The 24,574-nt window shown below is 39.7% G+C and overlaps 3 protein-coding genes across 5 annotated transcripts in view; 2 read left to right on the top strand and 1 right to left on the bottom strand.

The window, feature by feature from the left end:
• LOC120533207 (zona pellucida sperm-binding protein 3-like) overlaps positions 1 to 24,574 on the top strand; it is a 116,510-nt gene that overhangs the window by 20,281 nt on the left and 71,655 nt on the right. The window lies entirely within an intron of this gene.
• LOC120533236 (zinc finger protein 345-like) overlaps positions 1 to 24,574 on the bottom strand; it is a 65,309-nt gene that overhangs the window by 38,155 nt on the left and 2,580 nt on the right. The window contains exons 2-3 of the mRNA XM_039760017.1: positions 23,347 to 23,859; positions 17,028 to 17,984 (exon numbers count right to left, since the gene is read on the bottom strand). Of these exons, the coding sequence (XP_039615951.1) occupies positions 17,028 to 17,984; positions 23,347 to 23,815 (1,426 nt within the window). The 5' untranslated portion in view covers positions 23,816 to 23,859. The remainder of the gene's footprint in view (positions 1 to 17,027; positions 17,985 to 23,346; positions 23,860 to 24,574) is intronic.
• LOC120533205 (zona pellucida sperm-binding protein 3-like) overlaps positions 4,801 to 24,574 on the top strand; it is a 90,995-nt gene continuing 71,221 nt past the window's right edge. Inside the window, exons 1-9 of one of the 2 annotated variants that reach the window (XM_039759965.1) lie at positions 4,802 to 5,199; positions 6,700 to 6,818; positions 6,973 to 7,076; positions 7,156 to 7,330; positions 7,404 to 7,524; positions 7,610 to 7,701; positions 7,780 to 7,895; positions 7,967 to 8,092; positions 8,164 to 8,296. In XM_039759965.1, the coding sequence (XP_039615899.1) occupies positions 4,858 to 5,199; positions 6,700 to 6,818; positions 6,973 to 7,076; positions 7,156 to 7,330; positions 7,404 to 7,524; positions 7,610 to 7,701; positions 7,780 to 7,895; positions 7,967 to 8,092; positions 8,164 to 8,282 (1,314 nt within the window). In that variant the 5' untranslated portion in view covers positions 4,802 to 4,857 and the 3' untranslated portion in view covers positions 8,283 to 8,296. Of the gene's footprint in view, positions 5,200 to 6,699; positions 6,819 to 6,972; positions 7,077 to 7,155; positions 7,331 to 7,403; positions 7,525 to 7,609; positions 7,702 to 7,779; positions 7,896 to 7,966; positions 8,093 to 8,163; positions 8,297 to 24,574 lie in introns of those variants that run through there. The other variant, XM_039759967.1, reaches the window with a different exon arrangement.

Here is a 24,574-nt window from a genome sequence, read left to right as displayed (position 1 = left end):
GTCGAACTGAGGCTGTTGACAGGCTTGTACATTTACATAAGGTACATTTACTAATACAAGATCAACGTCTTTGTAATGTGTTGTACAGTCATAGATTTTTTTTGGTTGATTGGTACTGAAGGAAGTTGTTCTCTTGCTTTTAACCCAAGACCAATATGTAATGTTTAATTTTTTAGTCTTATTGGTGACATGTAAATTTAATATCAATTTTAGCCATATCGCAGTGATCTGTACTTGTCTCTGCTTTCTAGCATATTATCTTCTTCCCTTTGAACATGACATGAATTACAAACACTTGTAAGATGTAATTGCTGACAACCTCCATACTTACTGTGTTAACTTTTAGTTGTAGCACTTTTCATATTTTCAACCTGATAGAATGTTATTCATTGTTTAAAGTGTTTAATGTATTCAATTATTCTGTTCTGTTTTGAAATTGCTGTGTATTTATTAAATGCATCATGCGTCATTTTTTATCGTCCTGTACCAGCATTTAAGAACATTTCAGCAGGAGAGAAGGTCACCAACCATACCTACTTACAGTAGGATAAACCGACAACAGGATCGACAATTTTTATGTGGTTGTGGACAAGCAGCTCATCCCTTGTGCAGGAACCTCCGCCCTGAGTGCCATTGATGAACTTTCAAAGTTCATTACATTTTCAACGTCTCCTATGAAGAATCTCTAGCAAATGTCTAGAGCGTTATTTAATGCTGTCCTTTTTAAATGATCACCACTAGCACTTATTTATTTTTTACACAATTGCCGTGCATGTTGATGAGCTCAGTGTCACAGAGCAGTGTTTGCACAAAAGGATGAATAGCAGCCGTAACCTATATGTAAATGTGCAAATATGTAAATTAACCCTTGTATCCTGTATAAATTGCCATTGAGACTGGGCTTTTTTATTTATTAAAATGCTGAAAAGTCTTAATTCTTGTTTTTTTTTAAATCTGGTGTATAATGCGTATACATGAAACTTTAATGTGACATTAGCTTCTAAATTAAATGAGGTGCAGTAACTTAATATTGCATCTAAAATAATACAATGCCAGATATACTGTACTAACACTCACTATTAACATTTTGACACTCCACACTTGTCAGGTGTTAAAATCAACACCGTAAGAGTTATTTTTTAACACCAGCAGGAATTTAGTTTACATCAACTGTATGTTCAAAACACTACTAGTGTTAAAAAGTTAACTCGTATGGTGTTGATTTCAACACCTGACAAGTGTGGAAAATGTAACACTACACAAAGTGTAACTTTAACTTGATTTGGTGTGGACCTATATAAACTCTGAAAAAGAGTTAAAATTAACACCGTAGGTGTGAAATTAACACTTTAGATTTTGCTGTGTGCCTCTATGAATATGCAAATCAGTATAAATCGCCTTTAAGCTCGGCGTTCTGTGAAAAGAGAATGGGAAAAGCACAGGGGATACATAAGAATTTCAGCGAATACCAAGTGGAGGCAAAGGAAAAACATACTATTTGTTCAAATAAGCCGTGGTATAATCAACAAAAGGAAGTTGATCGAGTGACATAGCGTGTTGGAGAAACTTGAAAGCTCACATCCACAAAATCGCACCGTGCCGGAAATAAAAAAGAAGTCACATATCAAAGTCGCCGTGAAAAGAAGAGTTGTAGACCACTGTCTGAGTGTCTTATGAAAGTTTATTAGGGTACAGAGAAAAAAAATAGGCACACAGTGGGGAAAAAGCACGAAATGTCCACTTCAATCTTGACATTTCCACTTGAATCACGTAGTTTATTTTGTCATTAAAGTAGAACATCATAAACTTCATTTTAAAATCGTTTAATTAACCAGTTTCTCAAATCACATCGTAATTAAAGTAGCACGTTAAATGCTTTGTTTTGTATTTGATCTTCTATGTGCTCAATGTGTGTGAATCACTACTTGCTTTTTAAACCGGCTCTCTTCCTCCAACTGGACACAGAATCCATGACATTCGTGATATTACAGCTCTCTGAATAACTAAAATACTGAGATGTATACGTGATGTCATTTTCATGATGATAGGAGCTAAAGCACGTTATTAAACATGTGTTTCACTTCGATGAAATAATTTATTGCAGCAGTACTCAGGGGCGGCTCTAAGCTTGTGGTGGCACTGGGCAGAGGAAGAATCGGTGGCTCCTTCGCCCGCCCGTCAGTAAGGTAGCTTATCACGGTGGATGGCCACGTCCGTTGTGGACACTGCATAGCTGCCTCGTGCTCATGACACAAGCATTTAACTTTTGCCGAAATTTGTCGCTGTGTTGTTATGTTCTCTTTCTGTGTTAAATTCAATATACAGTATATTGGCGTAGCCGTCACTGCAGTCAGTGCTGTTCTTTCCCCAAGTAACCGATCGCCACACAATCAGCTCTGTAATAGACGTTAAGCCATCTGTAAGCTTAGCGCCGATTCTTTAAAACGTTTAAGGAACATTGAAATATCTTCGTAGTACATGTTTAATTATTCTATCCTTAACGACACTCCCAGTGAAGAATATAGATTATTTAAATGAAGTTAAAGTTTTATCTGTATAATTTAATAAACATATTTTGCTACATTTCACCTTAAAAATGATATCGTAATCATATGTAAATACAAGCTTTATAAAGTGGCTCAGGTTGTGCGATATTATAACTATAGTGCAAGTTTACCTAACGGGAGGAGCTGAAAGAAGCTGAAGAAGAAGAAGAAGAAGAAGAAGTGAGTGTAACAACGCTAAAGCAGTTTTGGTATTTGGAATACTATGGCTGTTCCCTCTACCATTATATTGTTACGAGCTAATTACAATCAGATGCATTACACTAATAAACAATATGCGGTTAGTTTCGGTGTATTTATAAAGCAGCGTCATGAAAATAATGAGTAATCACACAAGAACAGTACCATTGCTTTGACGCTGGGTGCCGCCAGTTTGCAAAACCGAGCGGAGAACTTGCGTATGACAAGGCATGAGGTACCGTGGAAAAGTGCGTGGCTTTACGCCAAGTGTAGGTTTTATATATCGCGATTTGAACTTGGAAAAGTTCTTACGCAACATTTCTGTGCGTACGCACCGTTTATACATGAGGCCCCAGGTCACTACCAATCTGAAGAATTCTTGGTTGTTATTGAAAGTGAAGTTGTGATGACCCTTCTCAGATTTGTGGATGCCCTTGTGGTAATGTTCAGTCTCATATATGCTCTACATCTTAGTTATCCCACAGGACTGACAAACACTTTTGAATTCTTTCAAAAGACTTCGCTTAGTTTGGAAGATGGCAAACTGTCACCCAGACTGCAGACTCTCAAGAATGATTTGATGGTCAATACCTAGAAACTGATCTGAGAAAGTGTAAACGATATTGATGTCAAGCCTTTAGAGCAGCGTTTCTCAACCTTTAAGTATTTGCGACCCGAGTTTTCATAACAGTTTTAATCGCCCCCCCCCCCCCAATTTTTTTTTGAAATGTAGATGAATATTTTATTATACCTACTTAAGTTTTACTGACATTTATCTAACTCTATATTTATTGTTCTAGTGTCAGAATGTAGTTAAGTTAATTTGTTTTGGTTTCAATAGATGTATTTTTCATATTTTTGATTCTCGTATTCTTTTTTTCACATCTTCACGCCACCCTTTTTGTTACTTCGTGCCCCCCTAGGGGGGCCTGCCCCACAGGTTGAGAACCACTGCTTTAGAGAATTATATGGAAAAATTGCACTTTTGGAAATTAGCTTGATATGTAATATACTGAGTCACAATAGTTGTGAAATGTTGCCTGTTTCACTCTGTCTCGCCACAAATGTTGTGCACGTATTAAATTGTCCTTCAGTATGAAAATTTTTAGAATCTGTAGCATAATGGCACAATTAGGAACACTAAAATCCTGTAATCCAGAGCATTAGATCTGACGCAGAAAGGTATAGCCATAAGAAGTAGTAAAGATTAAAATTTAAAAAAGTTATGCTATTTTATGTAACCTGTAGCACCATGTCTGTGTATGTTTTGTATTTTTATTATAGCATTTTATTAATGTTGCAGTAAATGTTTAAAATAAAACTTTTGAATGACAACAGTACATACCTGAGTTTTATTTAATTAAAGGTGCAATTACAACTAATAAATTTTGTCTTTAGATGCTTTTAACTTATAATTTTTTAAGTTACACTTTCTTAATTTGATCTGAGAATAACATTTTTAATTATCATTACACATTACTAAAATATTTGAGTATAAATATGCAGTAATTCAATTTAACTTGAGTTAAATATTACAAGTCACTTACTCAAAAAAATAGGTTTGAAAAAATTAACATTTTAAGTTAATTAACTTCATTTTTTTGTTGCAACTTATTGCCTCATTTTTTTTTAAGTTTTGCTAACTTGTTCGGGTTTACAGTGTAGTCTTACATGTTACTTTGCAATGTAACCAAACGCCCACAATACTCGTTAAGTGAAACTTCTTCAAGACATCACACTTAACATTTAAAATTTAGTACACTTTATTCTTCATTTACGTAAAGTAAATATATTTTTTGATTTTAGTTACCGAGAGCTTTAAAACCCCAATTGCTTGCCCCGTGTTCTACATAAGAACTGTCAAGTTACTGCCTCTGATGATCTTACGCATTTTCGGCTGTTTCAATTTGTGATTCTAATTTTATTGTCTCCTTGCCGCAATTAACTTCAGTATTTGCAGTGTCTTGTTAATTTCCACCGCGATTGGTGATCTTTCTCTCCACACGTGTTATTAACCTTAAGAAGTCAACCGCCTTCATTCGTGTATATAAAGACTGAGCTGCGCCTCATCCTTTATTGCGCTTAGCTGATTTTCTCCCTTTGTTGTTTCAAAATGGGGTGTAAAGACAAGGGTCCGATAGCCGTAGTGTTGCTGCTCTGTTTCCTCTGCGATGCTTTTGCTCAGCCCCGTTTTAAAGGACGGAAGCTTATCGCAAAGCAGCAGAAGCCCGCGGTCATGCATTATGTTGAGCCGAGAGTTGGCGCCCCGCAGACCGTAACCGCTCAGTGCACCGACAGTGAGGTGATCGTCACCATCAGTCCGGACTTGTTGGGCATCCAAAAGCCGGTGCAGCCTTCTGATCTTTCCATGGGTGGATGTGGAGTCACCAGCCCGGCCGGTGCTCAGCCCTTTGTGATTGAAGCCCCTCTGCAGGGCTGTGGGAGCACCGTGGAGGTGAGTGGCTTCAGTGCTCTCGCACTCCTTTTCCTAACATTTATTTCAAGATTACCGTTACTGAAAGCTCTTGTATGTGGCTCAGGTCTGGTTTATGTTCGTGTAACGTTTTTGCGCCCAAGTCGCAATTGATCAGGCACGAGTTAACGAGATCTTGGCTACTCCGCTGTGAAACTCCTTTTATTACACGTAAATGACTACTCATAGGCGTTGGCATTGCATTGGAAGGAGATTAGACTTGGGCAGTTAAGGTATCTGGGCACATAATGTGGGCTTATCTGTGGTGTATGCCAACTCGTGACCTGTATAAATAAGTAAAATTAAGTTAGCTGCGTCAGTGTTCTTGGTTAAGGGTAAACTTCGCACAGTGAAGTGTTTATCCCAAGTGTCTGAAAATACCAAGTAGTGTGCTAGACAGACTTTACGGTCTCCAAGCTCGACGTGTGTGTGGTGTAGGGGTGTGGGTTTTGTGTGTGTGTGTGTATGTATATGTATGGACTGGCGAGCTTTGTTCAGGCTGAATGGCATGTTCTCGTCTAGATTGTTCTAATGTATGTGGGCACATGTGCGTGTTTAGGGAGTCTGGAAGTCGGTCGAAATTTGACTTGTACAGTGATTAGTGTGGCAAGTTGGAAACGCAGCCCTCAAGGTTAAGTTCTGGCTTAAAACGCAGCCGGAATTCAAACGCAAAGAACCTGGTGATAGTTTTACATGGATAACGAGGCAATGGTTGTATTACACTAGCGCTAAAAACCGCTCCAGTCTCGACCAATGCAAAAATGCAAGAGCTGAAGAATTGTTCCATAGGATCTTAGACTGGACAATTAGACCCAACTGGCTCGTTTTGATCTTTAAAATTTCAGTATGCACGGGCTAAGGTCTCTGCAGGTCCCCATTGTAGGAGCTCTGGCCAAAATGCCGTTAATGTAGCGATTTAATCTTCTACTCCAGACATCAAGAGGTGTACATGGCTTGGCCTGACTAAAGTTTATTGATCTGTCAAATGGTGCTTTGCAATACTGCAGAGTTTTTGAAGAGATTTTAAATCTGTACAGTCAAGCTGAAAGCCTCAATTTGCGTATGTTTCATCAATTTCTTCATCCACAGCATTGGATTTCACACTGGAAAGCTATACTGAAACATAGATGTATGTGATGAACTCTGCTATAAGTTCTAGTCTCCTATATAGACAAATTGTGGGACAGCTGTATTGCTTGGACATCTGCTTTAGCACCAATTTTAAAGTCTTTTTAGGTGACTGCCTTTTGGCCAGCAGTCATCCTTTTCTACATCTATCTAATACAACATTAAATACTTCACCTTTTAAACCTAATCACTACTATTGGTTCTTTTGCAAACAATCTGCTGTTAATCATTGCAGTTTATAACCCCTCGGGATAATTGCCTTGTAAAGTGTCTGTAGAGTCCAAACTAGAATTTTGCTCTTATGGTTTAGTATTGTCTGCTGAATAGTCCTAAATTGTTGCATCTTCTCTTTAGATGCTGGGAGCTGTTATAACCTACACCTTCACCCTTGACTACAATCCTTCTCCAATTGATGGTCTTCCCATTGTAAGAACAAATCCAGCTGTGGTGCAGATTGAATGCCAATACAACAGGTAAAAGATGCCACATGGAAACTGCTTCTGCATTATAGCCATGTTGGGATAGATTCTCGTAGCATGCATTAGAAAGAGGTGATCAATATAGCATGGCATTGAATCAGTTTGGAGCTTGGTATTAATGCTGACATCCTTATTTTTCCCAACCCAGGCTCCACAATGTCAGCAGCAATGCCTTAAACCCCACTTGGGTTCCCTACACCTCCACGATATCTGCTGAGGATATTCTGGGCTTCTCGCTTGTTATAATGAGCAGTAAGTGTACACATTTAAAAATCCTACTTTCCATTTGCACTGATGTGATCTGAACACCTTGTAACATTCCTGTCTGCAGGTGACTGGAGTGGGCCGAGTCCATCCAACACCTTCTTCCTAGGAGACCTCATTAACCTTCAAGCATCTGTGGACAGCACTAACCATGAGCCTCTCCGTGTCTTTGTGGACAGCTGTGTGGCCACTCCTGGGTCCAATGCGTCTGCCCCGGCCTACACCTTCATTGGGAATAATGGGTGGGTGTGAGTAATAGTCTGACTAGATCTTGGTCTGGAAACACAATGCTATGGTCCCTCTTGTGTATTGCAGGTGTTTCTTAGACAGCCAACTGACAGGCTCCAATTCCCAGTTCATGTCCCCCAGAGTTGCCCAGTCTGTAATGCAGTTCCAGCTGGATGCCTTCAGGTTTTATGGTCTGACTACTAGTTCGGTGAGTCCTTTCATCCCATCTCTTTTGGAGGAATCCCATGAAATCACCCAGGTGTGACTGTAGACTCTTGCATGTCTACTTTCAGATCTTCATTACCTGCCATCTGAAGGTGACCTTGGTGTCTGCTAATGCTGATCCTTTGAATAAGGATTGTTCATACAACTCTGCACTGAGCCAGTAAGTGACTGACTGGGAGGATGAGGGTGCAGCTGTTCAGATGAGGTGGCAGATTGTGATTGGTGGCTGTGCTTTCAGGTGGAGCTCAGTGGATGGAGACAATGCTGTCTGTAGCTGCTGTGACACAAGCTGTGCCAACCCCCCTCCCTTCAGGAGGGGCTCTGGTGCCCCAAAACACAGACCCAGGAGAGCAAGTAAGTGACCTCACCAGCAGACTCCTTCAGTGTCCAACCTGGGATAGACAAGCTGCAATTGTATTTTTCAGGTGAAGTGAGTGCACCAGCTGGATGGAAGGAGACCATTTCTGTTGGCCCTCTTTTTCTGGAGCAGGTCTCTCCTTTGTCTTCTGTATCTCAGTCCCTGTCTAGCCAGCAAGATAAAGGCTCTGCAGGTAACTTCATTCAATAGCCTAAATGCAAGCCATGTTTCAATTTTATACTAAAGTCTTTTTCTCTTTTGCAGGCTCCCAATTCCACTATTCCATCCTTGGTGCTGTTGTAGGTGTCCTGGCTGTCTCATGTGTGGCTGTACTATTCTTTGCCTACAGAAAAGCAAAGGGCATTGCTAATACTAAGCAATAAAATTTTAAATCTTGTATCGCTGTCTGCTCTATTGTGTTGGTTTGCACTTGTTTAATTCATTCACCAAGATCAGGATTGCACTATTGGATGGTTTCCCATGCATGGTCACTAGATCAAGGGTTGCCTAGGATTATAGATCAGATTGTTCCAGGTCTCCATCCTATAGCTTGAAGGTCTACATGATTATTTAACAAATGAGATGCCACTTTCTAGAAAAGGGAGTTTGGGCACATCACCACAAATGAGCCCGGTTCTCTAAGTAATGAGGATTCCATCTTCAGCCTCAAATATACCTGATCTTTCAGATTTGGCACAATTATAAACTTGCTGTGATTTCTGAACAGATTGGTACTGGAGTTTAATTGAAATGGCTTGATCAAGACCTGTGGTTCCCAAATCCAGTCCTGGGACTCTAAATTCATTCAGCCACACCATCTGCATACAGAAAAGCACAGTCAATGTTTCTCATTGTCTTGTTTGCTTAATCTATTTTGGTAGTAAAGGCATACAATGTCTATTGCAGACCTTCATTTAAGGAGGTTTGCATACATTTGCTTCGCAGCATGAAGAAATGACACTCTTGACACGGTACATCTCCCTCCTCTTCTCTCCCCAACCCATTTCTCTGCAGCAACATAGATGGCAATGACACAAATTTAAAGTGGTCATATTTAGTGCTTTGTCACATTGCCTGTAATGACTGAAGTCTGATTCTTCAGCAGCAGTTGCTGAGGATGTATCTGGTGCTTTGCTAAGGCAGCCATTTTCAGCTCCTGCTTAAGTGTGTGGGGTTTTTTTTTGCCTTGGAAAGGCCTGCTCAACTTGATTCGAATGGCCAAACCAGTCACCGACTTTCAATTTTTGTTTTTGGCAATACTCTTTTCCTTGCTTGGCTCGCTTATCTTATGGGATGAAGTGCCATGCAGTGAGTTTAGAGGCATTTATTGGACCTTGTGTAGATCAGATGTTTCTCAATGCATCACAGCTTATGGTGTTACTGTTGTCAGCAGCTCCATCAATGAAGAGAAGTGTGCCAGAACGTGTGGTAGCCATACACGTCCAAGCCATAACACTCCCTGCCTCCACCATGTTTAACATATGTGGTCTGCTTTGGATCTTGAAGTTCCTTTATGACTCCACACATTGGTCTTGCAATCACTCGGAGGCTCATTTGTCCTCCAGCCCTTTTTCACAAATTAATCTGGCCGTTCTGTTCATCTTGCAGTGCATCTTCTGTTCTATTCGTGAAGTCTTCTGCAGATAGTTGTCTCTGACACACATCGGCCCCCTGGAGATTGTGTATGACATGTCAGACAGGCATTGGGGGCTTTTTCTTGACCATAGTGAGGATTCTTCTGTCCTCCGTAGTGGAGGTCTTCCTTGGCCTACCAGTCCCTTTATGATTGCTAAGCACACCAATGTGTGGTGTTGATATTACAGATAGTTGATTTAGGTCATCCTAAGGTTTTACAGATGTCTTTAATGGTTTAGCTCATTTTTAAGACTCAAATGTACAATATAATGGTTAAAATATGTTCATAAAATATTTGATGTGAATGTAAATAGCATAGCTGAACACTTAAAAATAAGGTGAAAACTTCAGAGTAGCTGAGGCTGTGAACTGTGATGGCCATGTGTATTTCAGAGAGCAAATACAAAGAAAACCTGTTCATATAAAAAACATCTTAAATAATGACCTGTTGATTAAGTGACAACTGCCACCATGAAAATGGCAAGAAAACTCCTGAAGGGGGTTCAAGTCCAAACATTCAAATTAAACAATGCAGAAGGAATTTCACACAAGTTTGGTACTTTTGCCAAGTCAAAGCTCTTTCTTCCAAATCATGCTATATATTTATTACCACATCAACCTGCGTTCTAAAGAGAAGCTTTTTTTTTTTTTTATAAATTTCAAAAAACCGTTTGTCTGTTCTTATAGCTTACAATAGAGCCCTGTGGACCTTCATGTCCATATGTGACAGAAAATCCTTAAAACTTGCCAAATATATTAAGGTTTCGATTCAATAACAGGCCGTCTGCATTTAGGAGGCAAAATCCTGCGAAACACTGTGCTTGGTTTAAACTCTCAGGACCCTCTCAATTCTAAACGGGGGTATCTTTGCTCTGATACAAAGACAAGAGCTGATTGGTTAAATTCTACTTTTAAGAAATTGTTTTAAACTTGGGGGCTTTGCTCGCCAAGCCCCATTTTTGTTTTTCCGGATACACACTTTTAAGGTTTTTATTTCCTTGAATGTTTGCTATTTCATTAGTTTTACTTTTGCTTCAGAACTTCTGTAAAAACAATATTTGGAATCTTTTGAGTCCCAACGTGCTGAATCTTTTTTAATTCAGGATAGGTTTCTCTGTTTGTAATTTCAGCACCGACAAAATGATCAACATCATCAGCAGTTAATTTGTTTTGGCAAAGTAACCAATAAATGCATGAAATTCTCTTGACTTAAACTTCAGAGCCTTACAATATTTACATACTTCTGACATATCGCCTATGTCCATATATTCGATCTCTATTCGCCTTTTCGTTATTTCTCTTTCTTTCTGCTAATATGATGTTTAATTTCTTTTGTTTTGACACTGTCGTTTTTTTCTGCTTTCATATTCTGTATCTCACTCTGCATGTGATTCACGCCAACGTTTTTTTTGAGTCTTTTGAATTCCAGTTTTCATCATCTCTAACCTGCTCTGCATGTGTTTGGCCCCCTTTGTTTTTTTAACCTCTTTATGACGTTTTACTTTGTTTTCTACTGTCTTTTATTTCTGATCTCGCTTTATTAATTCTTTTTTTTAATGACACCTGGTCCGTGGTGATTATTTTCCCTTTTACGAGTAATAATTTCCATTTGTTTGCGCGCCTGTGATCTTTACTTTTTTTTTTTTTATACTTTCTAATCTTCCTACTTTCATATTCTTTAACTTTCTCCACATGTGTATCGCGCTATTTTTTTTGAGCCTTTCGAATCCCACTGCTTTCATAATCTCTAACGTGCTCTGCGTGTGTATAGCGTCAATGTCCGGATTGAACGTAATTTTTTTTTTCCAATTCCACTTTTTCCGGGCTGATGATTACTTAACTTCTTTTCTGAATTTGCACCTGGATTATTTTTCTTTTTTGTCTCTCCAACACTTTTGAGTCTCTTTTCTCCACGTTGCTTTCTTCTTTGCTTAGTCGTCTACATTTCATTTATAACATATTGTCCTTATACACTTTATATGCGCTGAGAGCCCTGGATCTTTGTGTGCTCAAAGCCAAAACATGACTGAGTGTGTTTGCTGTCTGCCTTTGCTCTTATTTATTTGTAAGTAGGGCGTGTCTTGCAAGAATCTCATGTTCTACGTCATCACGAGAAGGTCCTCGGCCAATCTCTTGGCACAAAGTCTCATGTTTAAGGTCCCCACGAGACGCTCCGTGGCCAATCTCTTTAGTCTCGCGGGTCTTTTAAGTGTCTTCTGTGATCTTAACGTGAAGATCACGTATCGTCACCCTACTGTTTCTCTCCAGGATTTTTTTTTTTTTATAATAGAGAGATAGCCTAGATAAGACCTTCCAAACATGTTCACATACTGATCAATGCATTGAGAGAAAATAAATACATCAATAATATACACCAACATGAACATCCCTACAAATGTCATTAACGAATAATTCAAAGACAGCAGGTACTCTGGCTCACCCATTGGGCGTCACACAGGATTCATATCGTCCGATGGTGTTGATGAAAGTTGTCTTCTATTCTTCAGCTTCTTTAATGCATAACATAATACAAGTTACAGTATAATTATCACATTTACAGTACAAACAATTGTGACCTGCTTAAGTAAAGGTGGAAGCAATGGAGGGAGTTGTTTGCTTTTTAACTTTTAATTGAATTCCTGAAAATCAATACACAGATGTAAATTACAATATTTTAAACAAGAAAAACAAACATCATGCTGGCCTGCTGGAGGTCTAATGAAGCTGCTTTTGGAGATCATTTCTAGGACATTCCTCCATGGTCTTGGTCTTTGGCCTTGACAGTGCAATCAAATGTTCCCTTTAGGTAGAGGAGCTCCAGATGACAAGTCTATCGCTCAATCAGTTGTACTCCCTAAGAGGCTGACGCTCAAGAGTTTAGTTTACTAAAAGAATCTTCAGTCTCTTTATACGGCAAAGGTAGGGTCTCAATAATAAAACATGAAAACTAGGGTGGGGGGCTTCAGTCTTCATCAAACTTTTTTTTTTAAACAACAACTGCAAGCTGTTCTTGGATTACAAAGTTTCAACTAGAGACTCTCAAGAAGAAGTCTAAGAGCATTCATTACCTTTGAAGACATTTCATACATGACAACCACCAGTCACTTTTCTCTTTTTGCTCTCCGTTTGCCTCTTCTGACCTGTGATTATGGCAGGTGTCAGTCCAGTCTAAATTCTCAAGTCATGGCGTTCATTTAAAACAGCAATGCTGCGTCATGTCTCAATACGGTCTCGTCTGTCCGTGACTGTGACAGGAGTTTAGTTTACCGAGTACACATGATGTTTTTATATTTAAAATTTTTTCCTCCTCCTTAGCACATGCAGTGCCTTTTCTTTAACTCACAGGGGTGATGGTATTAGACAGGACATCGAGAGGAAGGAAAGTTTTGATTCAGAAAACCGATGCAACCATTCATTTATGTGTTCCCTATTTTGTCAGATATATTGTGATTGTATCAAATTTCCTTTTTCTCTTTCCTCTCATAAGTGACTCTACTCCATTGGACCCTTGAGCAAGGCCCTTAACCTGCAATTGCTCCATCTTGCCAATGACGTTAATCTGCATCCAGCACTCAGGCAGATCCTCCAACTTACAGGGATATCTTGGGGGTGGCACTGCAGCCACCGTAAAGAAAACCGGACACTGTACCAGTGTGGTGTTGTGGCGTCATCACTGCACTTGGGTCCCAATCCAGATGGTTTGGTGTGAGTGGGTTTGCTAAAGCACTATCAGTGCCAGCTCCCAACCTCCTCCTCCTTTCCTCATCTATGAAACTCTAGCCATTATTGGACTTTGGGATATAAATCTAGTTTTGTAAATGACTTGCTGTTGTCATGTGCATGTGAGACAGTTTAAGGGCTTTGGTGATGGATCATTCTCCACTAATCCAGAGGTTGGTACCGTTTGATCACGGCCTCTCATGTCCTCCTTGTGCAGAAGGGAAGATTGACAGCTCTTCTCTTTCAACATCACTTTTGGGGTCTGCTTATCTGGAACCTGTCTCCTTCGGCCCAAATATGTCAGAACTGGAGGAGCTACCATCTTTGTCAGTAACCTGAAAGGACTCTGGTCTAAGTATGACTGAAGTTGAGTTTATTTTTTTTGTCCTTTATCCAGTTATATGGGGTTTGCCACAAGGAGCCCCAACACTTTCACCTTCTCTTGTTACAAAGTGCATATAGGAAATTTTGGTTTTATGTTCATTTAATAGAAATTTTCTTCTACCCAATTGGACGTTCCAAAGCCCTGGGACTGCCAGATGATTTATAGATTACCCGGTCCTGCCTACTCTAAATATCAGGATGTATTCAGTGCTGGTTAACAACGTCCTCCCTTCTGTGTAGTATTTTGAACTTGTCTGTCTTGAGGAGGTCCAATAAGTTATCCCTGATTCAGTTTGTTCAAATTGTTGGGGACACTTCTGCCTTTTTACGTATTTTTACCCATTTAAGGGCATTAATTGGTGCATTTTCTATTTATATTAAATCTTCTAAGTCTGTATATGTACAGGTACTGGTCATAAAATTAGAATATCATGACAAAGGTGATTTATTTCAGTAACTCCATTCAAAAAGTGAAACTTGTATATTAGATTCATTCATTACACACAGACTGATGTATTTCAAATGTTTATTTCTTTTAATATTGATGATTATAACCGACAACTAATGAAAATCCCAAATTCAGTATCTCGGAAAATTAGAATATCAATTATGACCAATGCAAAAAAAGTATTTTTAGAAATGTTGGCCAACTGAAAGGTATGAACATGAAAAGTATGAGCAAGTACAGCACTCAATATTTAGCTGGGGCTCCTTTGGCCTGGATTACTGCAGCAATGCGGCGTGGCATGGAGTCGATCAGTCTGTGGCACTGCTCAGGTGTTATGAGAGCCCATGTTGCTCTGATAGTGGCCTTCAGCTCTTCTGAATTGTTGGGTCTGGTGTATTGCATCTTCCTCTTCACAATACCCCATAGATTTTCTATGGGGTTAAGGTCAGGCGAGTTTGCTGGCCAATCAAGAACAGGGATACCATGGTCCTTAAACCAGGTACTGGTAGCTTTGGCACTGTGTGCAGGTGCCAGGTCCTGTTGGAAAATGAAATCTGCATCTCCATAAAGTTCGTCAGCAGCAGGAAGCATGAAGTGCTCTAAAACTTCCTGGTAGACGGCTGCGTTGACCTTGGACCTCAGAAAACACAATGGACCAACACCAGCAGATGACATGGCACCCCAAACCATCACTGACTGTGGAAACTTTACACTGGACCTCAAGCAACGTGGATTCTGTGCCTCTCCTCTCTTCCTCCAGACTCTGGGACCTTGATTTCCAAAGGAAATGCAAAATTTACTTTCATCAGAGAACATAACTTTGGACCACTCAGCAGCAGTCCAGTCCTTTTTGTCTTTAGCCCAGGCGAGACGCTTCTGACGCTGTCTCTTGTTCAAGAGTGGCTTGACACAAGGAATGCGACAGCTGAAACCCATGTCTTGCATACGCCTGTGCCTGGTGGTTCTTGAAGCACTGACTCCAGCTGCAGTCCACTCTTTGTGAATCTCCCCACAGTTTTGAATGGGTTTTGTTTCACAATCCTCTCCAGGGTGCGGTTATCCCTATTGCTTGTACACTTTTTTCTACCACATCTTGTCCTTCCCTTGCCTCTCTATTAATGTGCTTGGACACAGAGCTCTGTGAACAGCCAGCCTCTTTAGCAATGACCTATTGTGTCTTGCCCTCCTTGTGCAAGGTGTCAATGGTCGTCTTTTGGACAACTGTCAAGTCAGCAGTCTTCCTCATGATTGTGTAGCCTACAGAACTCGACTGAGAGACCATTTAAAGGCTTTTGCAGGTGTTCTGAGTTAATTAGCTGATTAGATTGTGGCACTAGGTGTCTTCAATATTGAACCTTTTCACAATATTCTAATTTTCCGAGATGCTGAATTTGGGACTTTCATTAGTTGTCAGTTATAATCATCAAAATTAAAAGAAAAAACCATTTGAAATACATCAGTCTGTGTGTAATGAATGAATCTAATGTACAAGTTTCACTTTTTGAATGGAATTACTGAAATAAATCAACTTTGTCATGATATACTAATTTTATGACCAGCACCTGTATAGCCAGGACAATGTTCTCTTGAGATTACTGTGTAGTATGTGCAAGTTGTAAATTTTGCTGCTAATTTAACTCATCTATGCTTCTATTACTTGGTTTAATTTCTCAAGACATTCATTGTCCTCACCATCATCTCACAATGAGAGATTATGTTCCAATTTGAATCCTTTCCATTTTTAGGTTGGAATTATTTTCAGAGTGTGTTCATTCATTTTTTTTTATTTACTTTCCCCACTGTGGATTCTAATGCGTCTCGTAGGATTGGTACTGTAGCACAGTCGCTTGTCACATTGAGAGCAGCAATATGGCTTCTCTACAGTGTGAATTCTCCTGTGGCCCTGAAGACCCAACTGTGGCAAACGATGAAGAGCTAAATTGCTTTTCTCCCACATGAATTCTTGTGTGATTCTGAAGATCGCCACTGGTACAGAATCATTTGCCCTCATCAGAACAGTAATAAGGCATCCTCACCAGTGTGGATCCATATGTGGGTTTGAAGAGCACCAGTGATATGGAATCATTTACCACATTTCAGAATGGCGGTATGGCTTCTCTCACTTAATTTTTGCAAATTTTCTTGGTGTGCTTAGTATCAAAATAGGAGTGAACCTCAGTTTTATTCTGGACAGTCTAATTCAACTGCTTACTCTCACTCTCTTAAGTTTGCCACAAGGGCTTGTCATAGGACTTGCATTGTTCCTAATGAGGCTTCTTTTTGCAGTGCATAAGGAGTTAATGTTACTGGTTGTATGTCAAGATGTGCCTGAACGTTTTCTAACACAACAGGCACTATTTCTGGGTTTTTTTTTTGTCCCATGTTTGGCATAGCTCAGACTGCATTTCCTACTTTTTTCTTATTTTTTGCCTCTCCATTCTTATAATTGTGTAGCCATTAGGAACTGATACTTGAGTTATCCAGGCTATTTTTCCTTGATGACCACGTCTGGTTTTGTGGCCTCTATTTTTCTCTCAGGTGGTAGTGGTGTGTCCCAAGTTACTAGCACCTCCTCATTATCCATTATGTGGTCGGGGTTCTGGTCCTGGTGTCTTTCTATGGCTGGTAAGTTGTACTTTTTGCAGAGTTTCCACACTGTTTTGTGTATCCATAATTAGGCATTATCTCTTGGTTGTTGTTCGCCCATCTTGAGCCATGTATGGATAAGTTCTTGGTCCAAATGAGGCTGTTGGAGGAGGGCAGTGTATTTACCACCAAACTTGTGGTCTGCCCAATTTATTCTTCTTTTCTGCTGATCAAACATTTTGAATTCTTTCTTCTGCTGCACAGCTTATTGTACTTTGTTCGTCTGTGTTCATCTTCTCTCCAGTATGAAATTTTCTGTGTGTTTGAAGGTCGCTACTTGTAGAGAATCGTTCACCACAGTCAGAACAGCAATAAGGCTTCTCTCCAGTATGAAATCTACTGTGAGTCTTAAGATTGCTACTTGTAGAAAAATGTTTCCCACAGTCAGAACAGCAATATGGCTTCTCTCCAGTGTGAATCCGTCTGTGGGTTTGAAGAGAACCACTGGTACGGAATCCTTTACCACATTCAGAACAGCAATATGGCTTCTCTCCAGTATGAAATCTTTTGTGACTTTGAAGGTCGCTCCTTGTAGAGAATCGTTTACCACAATCAGAACAACAATATGGCTTCTCTCCGGTATGAAACCTTCTGTGAGTCTGAAGATTGCTACTTGTAGTAAATTGTTTACCACAGTCAGAACAGCAATATGGCTTCTCTCCAGTGTGAACTCTCCTGTGGTTACGAAGATCACCACCGGTGCAAAATCGCTTGTCACAGTCAGTACAGCCAAATGGCTTTTCTCCCGTGTGAATTCTAGTGTGAGTCTGAAGCAGGCCAAATGTGCGGAATCGTTTGCCACAGTCAAAACAGCAATATGGCTTCTCTCCAGTGTGAATTCTTCTATGTATATGAAGAAGGCCACTCCTAGAGAATCGTTTGCCACATTCAGTACAGCAGTATAGCTTCTCTCCAGTATGAACTCTTCTGTGAATCTGAAGATAGCTACTTGTAGAGAATCGTTTACCACAGTCAGAACAACAATATGGCTTCTCTCCAGTGTGGATTTTCATGTGGTTTTTGAGAGTGCTCCTGTAAGAAAATTGCTTGCCACAATCAGAACAGTAATATGGCTTCTCTTCAGTAAAAACTGTTTTGTGCATTTCAAGATCTCCACTGGTGAAGAATTGTTTGCTATGGGCTGGTAACAAACCCTCTCCTTTATGCACTGGCTTTTTCACATTTTGATTTTGTGGTAGTCTGCCATGAAGATGAAATGATGATGGGGAGGGGGTGTCACTTTCTTGTAAATCTGCAAGACAGATCCAAATTTTCAAGTAAATATACAAAGCTCAGAATAAGAACTGAAAAGAGATAATCATTTGGTGCACATCTTACTTAGACGGAAAATAAACCCAACTCATAATGAAAGGTCAAGTTCCATGTTTTAGTTATACTGATGAAACAATCTTTTTCTTTTGTTAAACACTCAGTCACTCATATTTTAAAGAGAAGAGGTGTTTTAGATCTCAGCTTCCCACTGCTTTGTTTTATATACATACATACATACATATACATACATATACATATATATATACATATATATATATATATATACATATATATATACATATATACATATATATATATATACATATATATATATATATACATATACATATATATATATATATATACATATATATATATATATATACATATATATATATATATATATATATATATACATATATATATATATATATATATATATATATATACATATATATATATATATATATATATATATATATATATATATATATATATATACATATACATATATATATATATATATATACATATATATATACATATATATATATATATATATATATATATATATATATACACACACACATATACATACATACATACATACAGTGCATCCGGAAAGTATCCACAGCACATCACTTTTTCCACATTTTGTTATATTGCAGCCTCATTCCAAAATGGATTAAATTCATTTTTTTCCTCAGAATTCTACACACAACACCCCATAATGACAACATGAAAAAAGTTTACTTGAGGTTTTTGCAAATTTATTAAAAATAAAAAAATTGAGAAAGCACAAGTACATAAGTATTCACAGCCTTTGCCATTGAGCTCAGGTGCATCCTGTTTCCAATGATCATCCTTGAGATGTTTCTGCAGCATAATTGGAGTCCACCTGTGGTAAATTCGGTTGATTGGACATGATTTGGAAAGGCACACACCTGTCTATATAAGGTCCCACAGTTGACAGTTCATGTCAGAGCACAAACCAAGCATGAAGTCAAAGGAATTGTCTGTAGACCCCCGAGACAGGATTGTCTCGAGGCACAAATCTGGGGAAGGTTAGAGCAAATTTTCTGCTGCTTTGAAGGTCCCAATGAGCACAGTGGCCTCCATCATCCATAAGTGGAAGAAGATCGAAACCACCAAGACTCTTCCTAGAGCTGGCTGGCCATCTAAACTGAGTGAACGGGATAGAAGGGCCTTAGTCAGGGAGGTGACCAAGAACCCGATGGTCACTCTGTCAGAGCTCCAGAGGTACTCTGTGGAGAGAGGAGAACCTTCCAGAAGGACAACCATCTCTGCAGCAATCCACCAATCAGGCCTGTATGGTAGAGTGGCCAGATGAAAGCCACTCCTTAGTAAAAGGCACATGGCAGCCCGCCTGGAGTTTGCCAAAAGGCACCTGAAGGACTCTCAGACCATGAGAAACAAAATTCTCTGGTCTGATGAGACAAAGATTGAACTCTTTGGTGTGAATGCCAGGCATTACATTTGGAGGAAACCAGGCACCGCTCATCACCAGGCCAATACCATCCCTACAGTGAAGTATGGTGGTGGCAGCATCATGCTGTGGGGATGTTTTTCAGCGGCAGGAACTGGGAGACTAGTCAGGATAAAGGTAAAAATGACTGCAGCAATGTACAGAGACATCCTGGATGAAAACCTGCTCCAGAGAGCTCTTGACCTCAGATTGGGGCGACGGTTCATCTTTCAGCAGGACAACGACCCTAAGGACACAGCCAAGATATCAAAGGAGTGGCTTCAGGACAACTCTGTGAATGTCCTTGATTGGGCCAGCCAGAGCCCAGACTTGAATCCGATTGAACATCTCCGGAGAGATCTTAAAATGGCTGTGCAGCGACGCTTCCCATCCAACCTGATGGAGCTTGAGAGGTGCTGCAAAGAGGAATGGGTGAAACTGGCCAAGGATAGGTGTGCCAAGCTTGTGGCATCATATTCAAAAAGACTTAAGGCTGTAATTGCTGCCAAAGGTGCATCGACAAAGTATTGAGCAAAGGCTGTGAATACTTATGTACATGGGATTTCTCAGTTTTTTTATTTTTAATAAATTTTCAAAAACCTCAAGTAAACTTTTTTCACGTTGTCATTATGAGGTGTTGTGTGTAGAATTCTGAGGAAAAAAATGAATTAAATCCATTTTGGAATAAGGCTGTAACATAACACAATGTGGAAAAAGTGATGCGCTGTGAATACTTTCCGGATGTACTGTGTATATATGGAGAGAGAGATATGAAAGGCACAATATGATAGATAGATAGTTAGAGCCAGAAATTATTCCCTCTCTAATTGCATGTTATCCAGCCTTAGTCCACATCCCAAACACATGCTGTTTTGGTTCACTGGGACCTCTAAATTGTAGATTATATCAAGGTTTGACTGCTGCTTTTTGCAGAATGCTTTCTAGATATCCTGAAGCTCCAAGAAACTTTGCATTTAGAAGTGAATGGGTGGCCCTTTGATATCATAGATAATGCTGATGTCCCCAGAGTATAAGGTTGACATCCCATTCTGGTCACTGTCCATGTGGAATTTGCATGTTTTGAATTTTTTTCTTTCAATATTCATGTGAATCTTCTCCATGTGGCACAGCTTCCCCCCATTCTAAGATATGCTGGTTACGGGTAAACTGATGTGTTATGAGCACATGAATGGTGTGGCACTGTGCCATGCGATGGAGTGGCACATCTGTCAGGGTTGATCTTAATTGTTAACCCCATAAGCCCATAGTATTGTTAAAAACTACAGGTCCCTTGGCTCGATCTGGAAATGGGATGAGTAAACTCGAAGAATTAAGATATTAAGAATAAAAAGTATGCATGCACTTTATTTAATTTAATTTAATGTCCCTTTGAAAAATCTAGAATAGGAGCAGGTAAGAATGTCACTGGGTTGGAATGGTTTGAGGATTAACTTTCATAAACAGGTGAAAATCTAAGAAATCCTTGTGAATCTGATTATGGAAGAACATTCATCAAGTAAAATTCAGCCTGCAGTAAATTCCAAGAATATTTTACAAACCACGCATACATGATACAGTAGAGTGGAACGGTATATTAAAAAAAAAAAAAACCTTCTCTGTTATAAAGCGCAGGACTTTTTTTATTTACCTTTTTTAATTTTAATGTTAAAAAAATGTAAGTATGTACTTTCATTAAAAACTGCACAGTTTCTGTGATCGCTTACATAATGTACTGAACACTTGATTAATGTGTAATGTACGACAAAGTGGCCATTGCCCATTTTTGGAGGTTATAGCTAACTGTACCAAAATAATTTAATCTTAAAGTTAAAAAAGTTGGAAAAAAAAAGTAATAGTACACAGTGGCCACTGAGACCTCAAAAGTGCAGGACCACGGACACGCGGCTGATCTGCTCATCACTGGGACTCTTCATTTGTGGTCCACCCTAACAATTCACATTCAGACCTTCTACCTGCTCTGACTGCACTCAGAGAACATAACGGCCGGAGCACCGAGAGCCCCTCAGCTGACTGCTGCACTCATCTCTGTCGACTTTTATCTTGGGTTAACTGTGGACGTGTATGCTGAAAGATTCTTTAATACTAGTTAAGTATGCACTTCTTATTTATGTCATCATTGCTATTGTGCTTTTTATACCGCTATTGTGGCAGAACGTTTCCACAGGGGGACTCTCAGCCCTGATCCTGGTCCACCCATTGAGCTAATGCTCCTTCTTGGACAGAAATAAGCAGACTGGCCCAGCATCTCTTAACTTCAGTGAACTGGAGGGCTTGGTAGCTGATGAACTCCATTTGGAGATGAACTTCAGAATCTCTCCATGCACAAACTGAAGTCATCAAAGAAAACACAGAGAAGCACAAACTTCAAACTGACGATGTCCACTGTTTTTTAATTGTGTTTTGAAGTTCTCTACCGAGTTCTGTAAGAGGCACCTTCACTCATGTATGAATGAGAGGCAGTTAAAAAAGTTCATGAGAAAGGGCCAAAACCAAGCCTCGTTACGCCCCAAACCTACCACAGTCACTGAAAAACAATGTCAGACAACACAGCATTTCAACACAGACAAGCTCTGTCAGCAGCAACACCACCGTCACAACACAAACAAATACGAGTGACAACAGACAACCAAAGTATAGGGCAATGATGGAACACGGGGGAAAGAAAAAGCGCAAAGTGAGCCTATGAGAATTTGGCAAAGAGCTATCCCAACCTTTCATGTCATATATATTAATATTTTATATATAATTTTCTGGATACAGGTTTATCCTTATGGGTAATAGTCAGACTCTTTCTATACAAGATTCCCAAATTAACAGTACATACAGTAATACTCTTAGTCAATCAACTGACCTCAACCCAACTGGACATTTCATGTCACTTGCTGGACACAAAACTGATGGCTGAAAGTCCAACAAACAAGCAGCCCCTGAAGACAGCGGCAGTAAATGCCTGGCATAGCATCACCAGGGTGGAAACCCAGCACTTGGAGATGGCCAGGGGTTCAGACTTCAGGCAGTCATTGTCTGTACAGGGAGTTTCAACCATTATATTTATGATTATGTTAGTCTGTCCAAATACTTTTGAGCACCTGTAAATAGGGGGACCATCTATAAAAATGGCTGCCATTCCTAAAGGGCTCATATGATATTTGTAGTAAACCCTTTAAATTAAAACTGAAAGTCTACACTTCAATCACATCTTGATTGTTTTATTTTAAATTCCTTTGTGGTGGTGCACAGAACCAAAATTATGAATACTGTGTCACTGTCTTAATACTCAAGGACCTTACAGTATCTACAGTAATACTCTTAGTTCAATGATATAAATGCCTCTACACTATTTAAACATGATGGCCACTTCCCTGCGTTTTAACTTTAAATAAGTACCTCACGCCACTCTCTCCTTTACAGCCCGCTGTTTCTCCAGTACCCATCTACACTGCTTTATCTGACTGGCAGGACTTTCCTGCACAACACTGACATGCCGGTGTGCCGTCTGAACTCGAGTTTTTCTCCAATGCCGTATTACATTTCGTTTCCTAGTCATTTGCTCCATAGAGTTTTTCCGAATGCATAAAACGTCTCAGCTCATGTAATCAGTTTGCTCACGATGGCCAACATCAATCCTTCCACTCCCTCCACTGTTCCTATTGACTTTATCTCTCTTTCTGTCTGAAATAAATGTCTTCAGTTTAAAATACACCATTATGTTATTAAGTGTTTAAAAATCTGTAACTTATCAGCAATGAGTTTGCATACTCGGTGAAAAAACAAGACCTCAACATAAAATCCCACAAGCTGCAGGCCTGACATGGTGTTTGTCTTTGACACCTACCTCCTCCAGAGGGACATGAACTTAATTCTTTCTCAATCCTGGTCACGTCAGACTCCAAACACTCAGACTTCGCGGGGACAGAGTGACGCTGTAGGGTGTGATGACCCTTCAGACTGAGGCCTAATCCGGTGATATCTGAACACACGTCCTCCAGTTTGAAGTCTTCTCTTTTCACACTGCTTACCATTTCAGTTTCCTGCATGTCACTGCTGTCAAATGTCACCTCGGACTCACCGTCCTCCTCCTTAATGCTAGCACAGTCCTGAGGAAGGTGCACATATTCCCATTCACAGTCCTCTTTCTTGATGTCCACACGTCTTTCCTCCAAGTTACTCGTGAAATGGAGGCGCGTGTGTCGTGTGCGACTCTTCTCTTCTTCCTCCTCACTGCTCACCTCTTCTGAGTCTGCTTCTTCACGTTTATATGCCATCTTAGGAGGCTCCTGGGTAACTGGGCCCATGTCCTCCATATTACACGTCTGTTTCTGGAAATGCAAGTTTCCTTTATCTTCCTCTGTAGAAAGAACAAAATAGAGGGAATTATGAATGCGCCAAAAATCACTGGACACCCCTCAGCCACCTCCTTTGATCTTCTGCTTGGTCGCACCGAGGTTTGGCCTTTGATAAGAGTGACATTCAGTTTACGTTGACCCCATATAGCATGAGTGCTGTATAACAAAAAATCCTAATAGACTTTATTTATTGCTTCTGTGGACTGTCATGCTGTGGCCAGAAGTGAGTGCACCAGAATTTCCAAGATTTTCTCACAACATGAACTTTAAACCTGCAGACCCCTTACTGTATAATCAATTATATTTAACATTTTTGCTTCATTATTCATGTCTTTACATTTGGCTTTATTTGCTAAATATCACATACAAGACTTGACACATGCATGCAGACCTGCTCCTCAAGGTGGGTTTAGATAGGGCTAGTGACATTTTTGGTATGGCCCAGAATCCCTCTGATCCCCCGGGTATTTATTTAGTGAACACACCTGCACTTCTTTTCTGGCACCCATGCTCGTTTTTTAATACACTTCAGTGTCTTTTTGACAGCTCACTTCTAGGTATGTCAATTTCTGGATTACTCTCAGTATATGGCGCTAGACAGAATGCCAGTTATGAATCCTAAATGTTTCAGAAAGACATATCTCTCCTCTTTAACTTTTTTCTAGTTTCTTCACTTATACATGAAGGGCTTGAATGTGGTTCATACTGTGTGTAATT

Source organism: Polypterus senegalus, chromosome 8 (genome assembly GCF_016835505.1).
Source record: "Polypterus senegalus isolate Bchr_013 chromosome 8, ASM1683550v1, whole genome shotgun sequence".
Lineage (NCBI taxonomy): Eukaryota > Metazoa > Chordata > Cladistia > Polypteriformes > Polypteridae > Polypterus > Polypterus senegalus.
The sequence above is the reverse complement of the archived record's forward strand: the minus strand, read 5'-3'. Positions and strand labels throughout refer to the sequence as shown.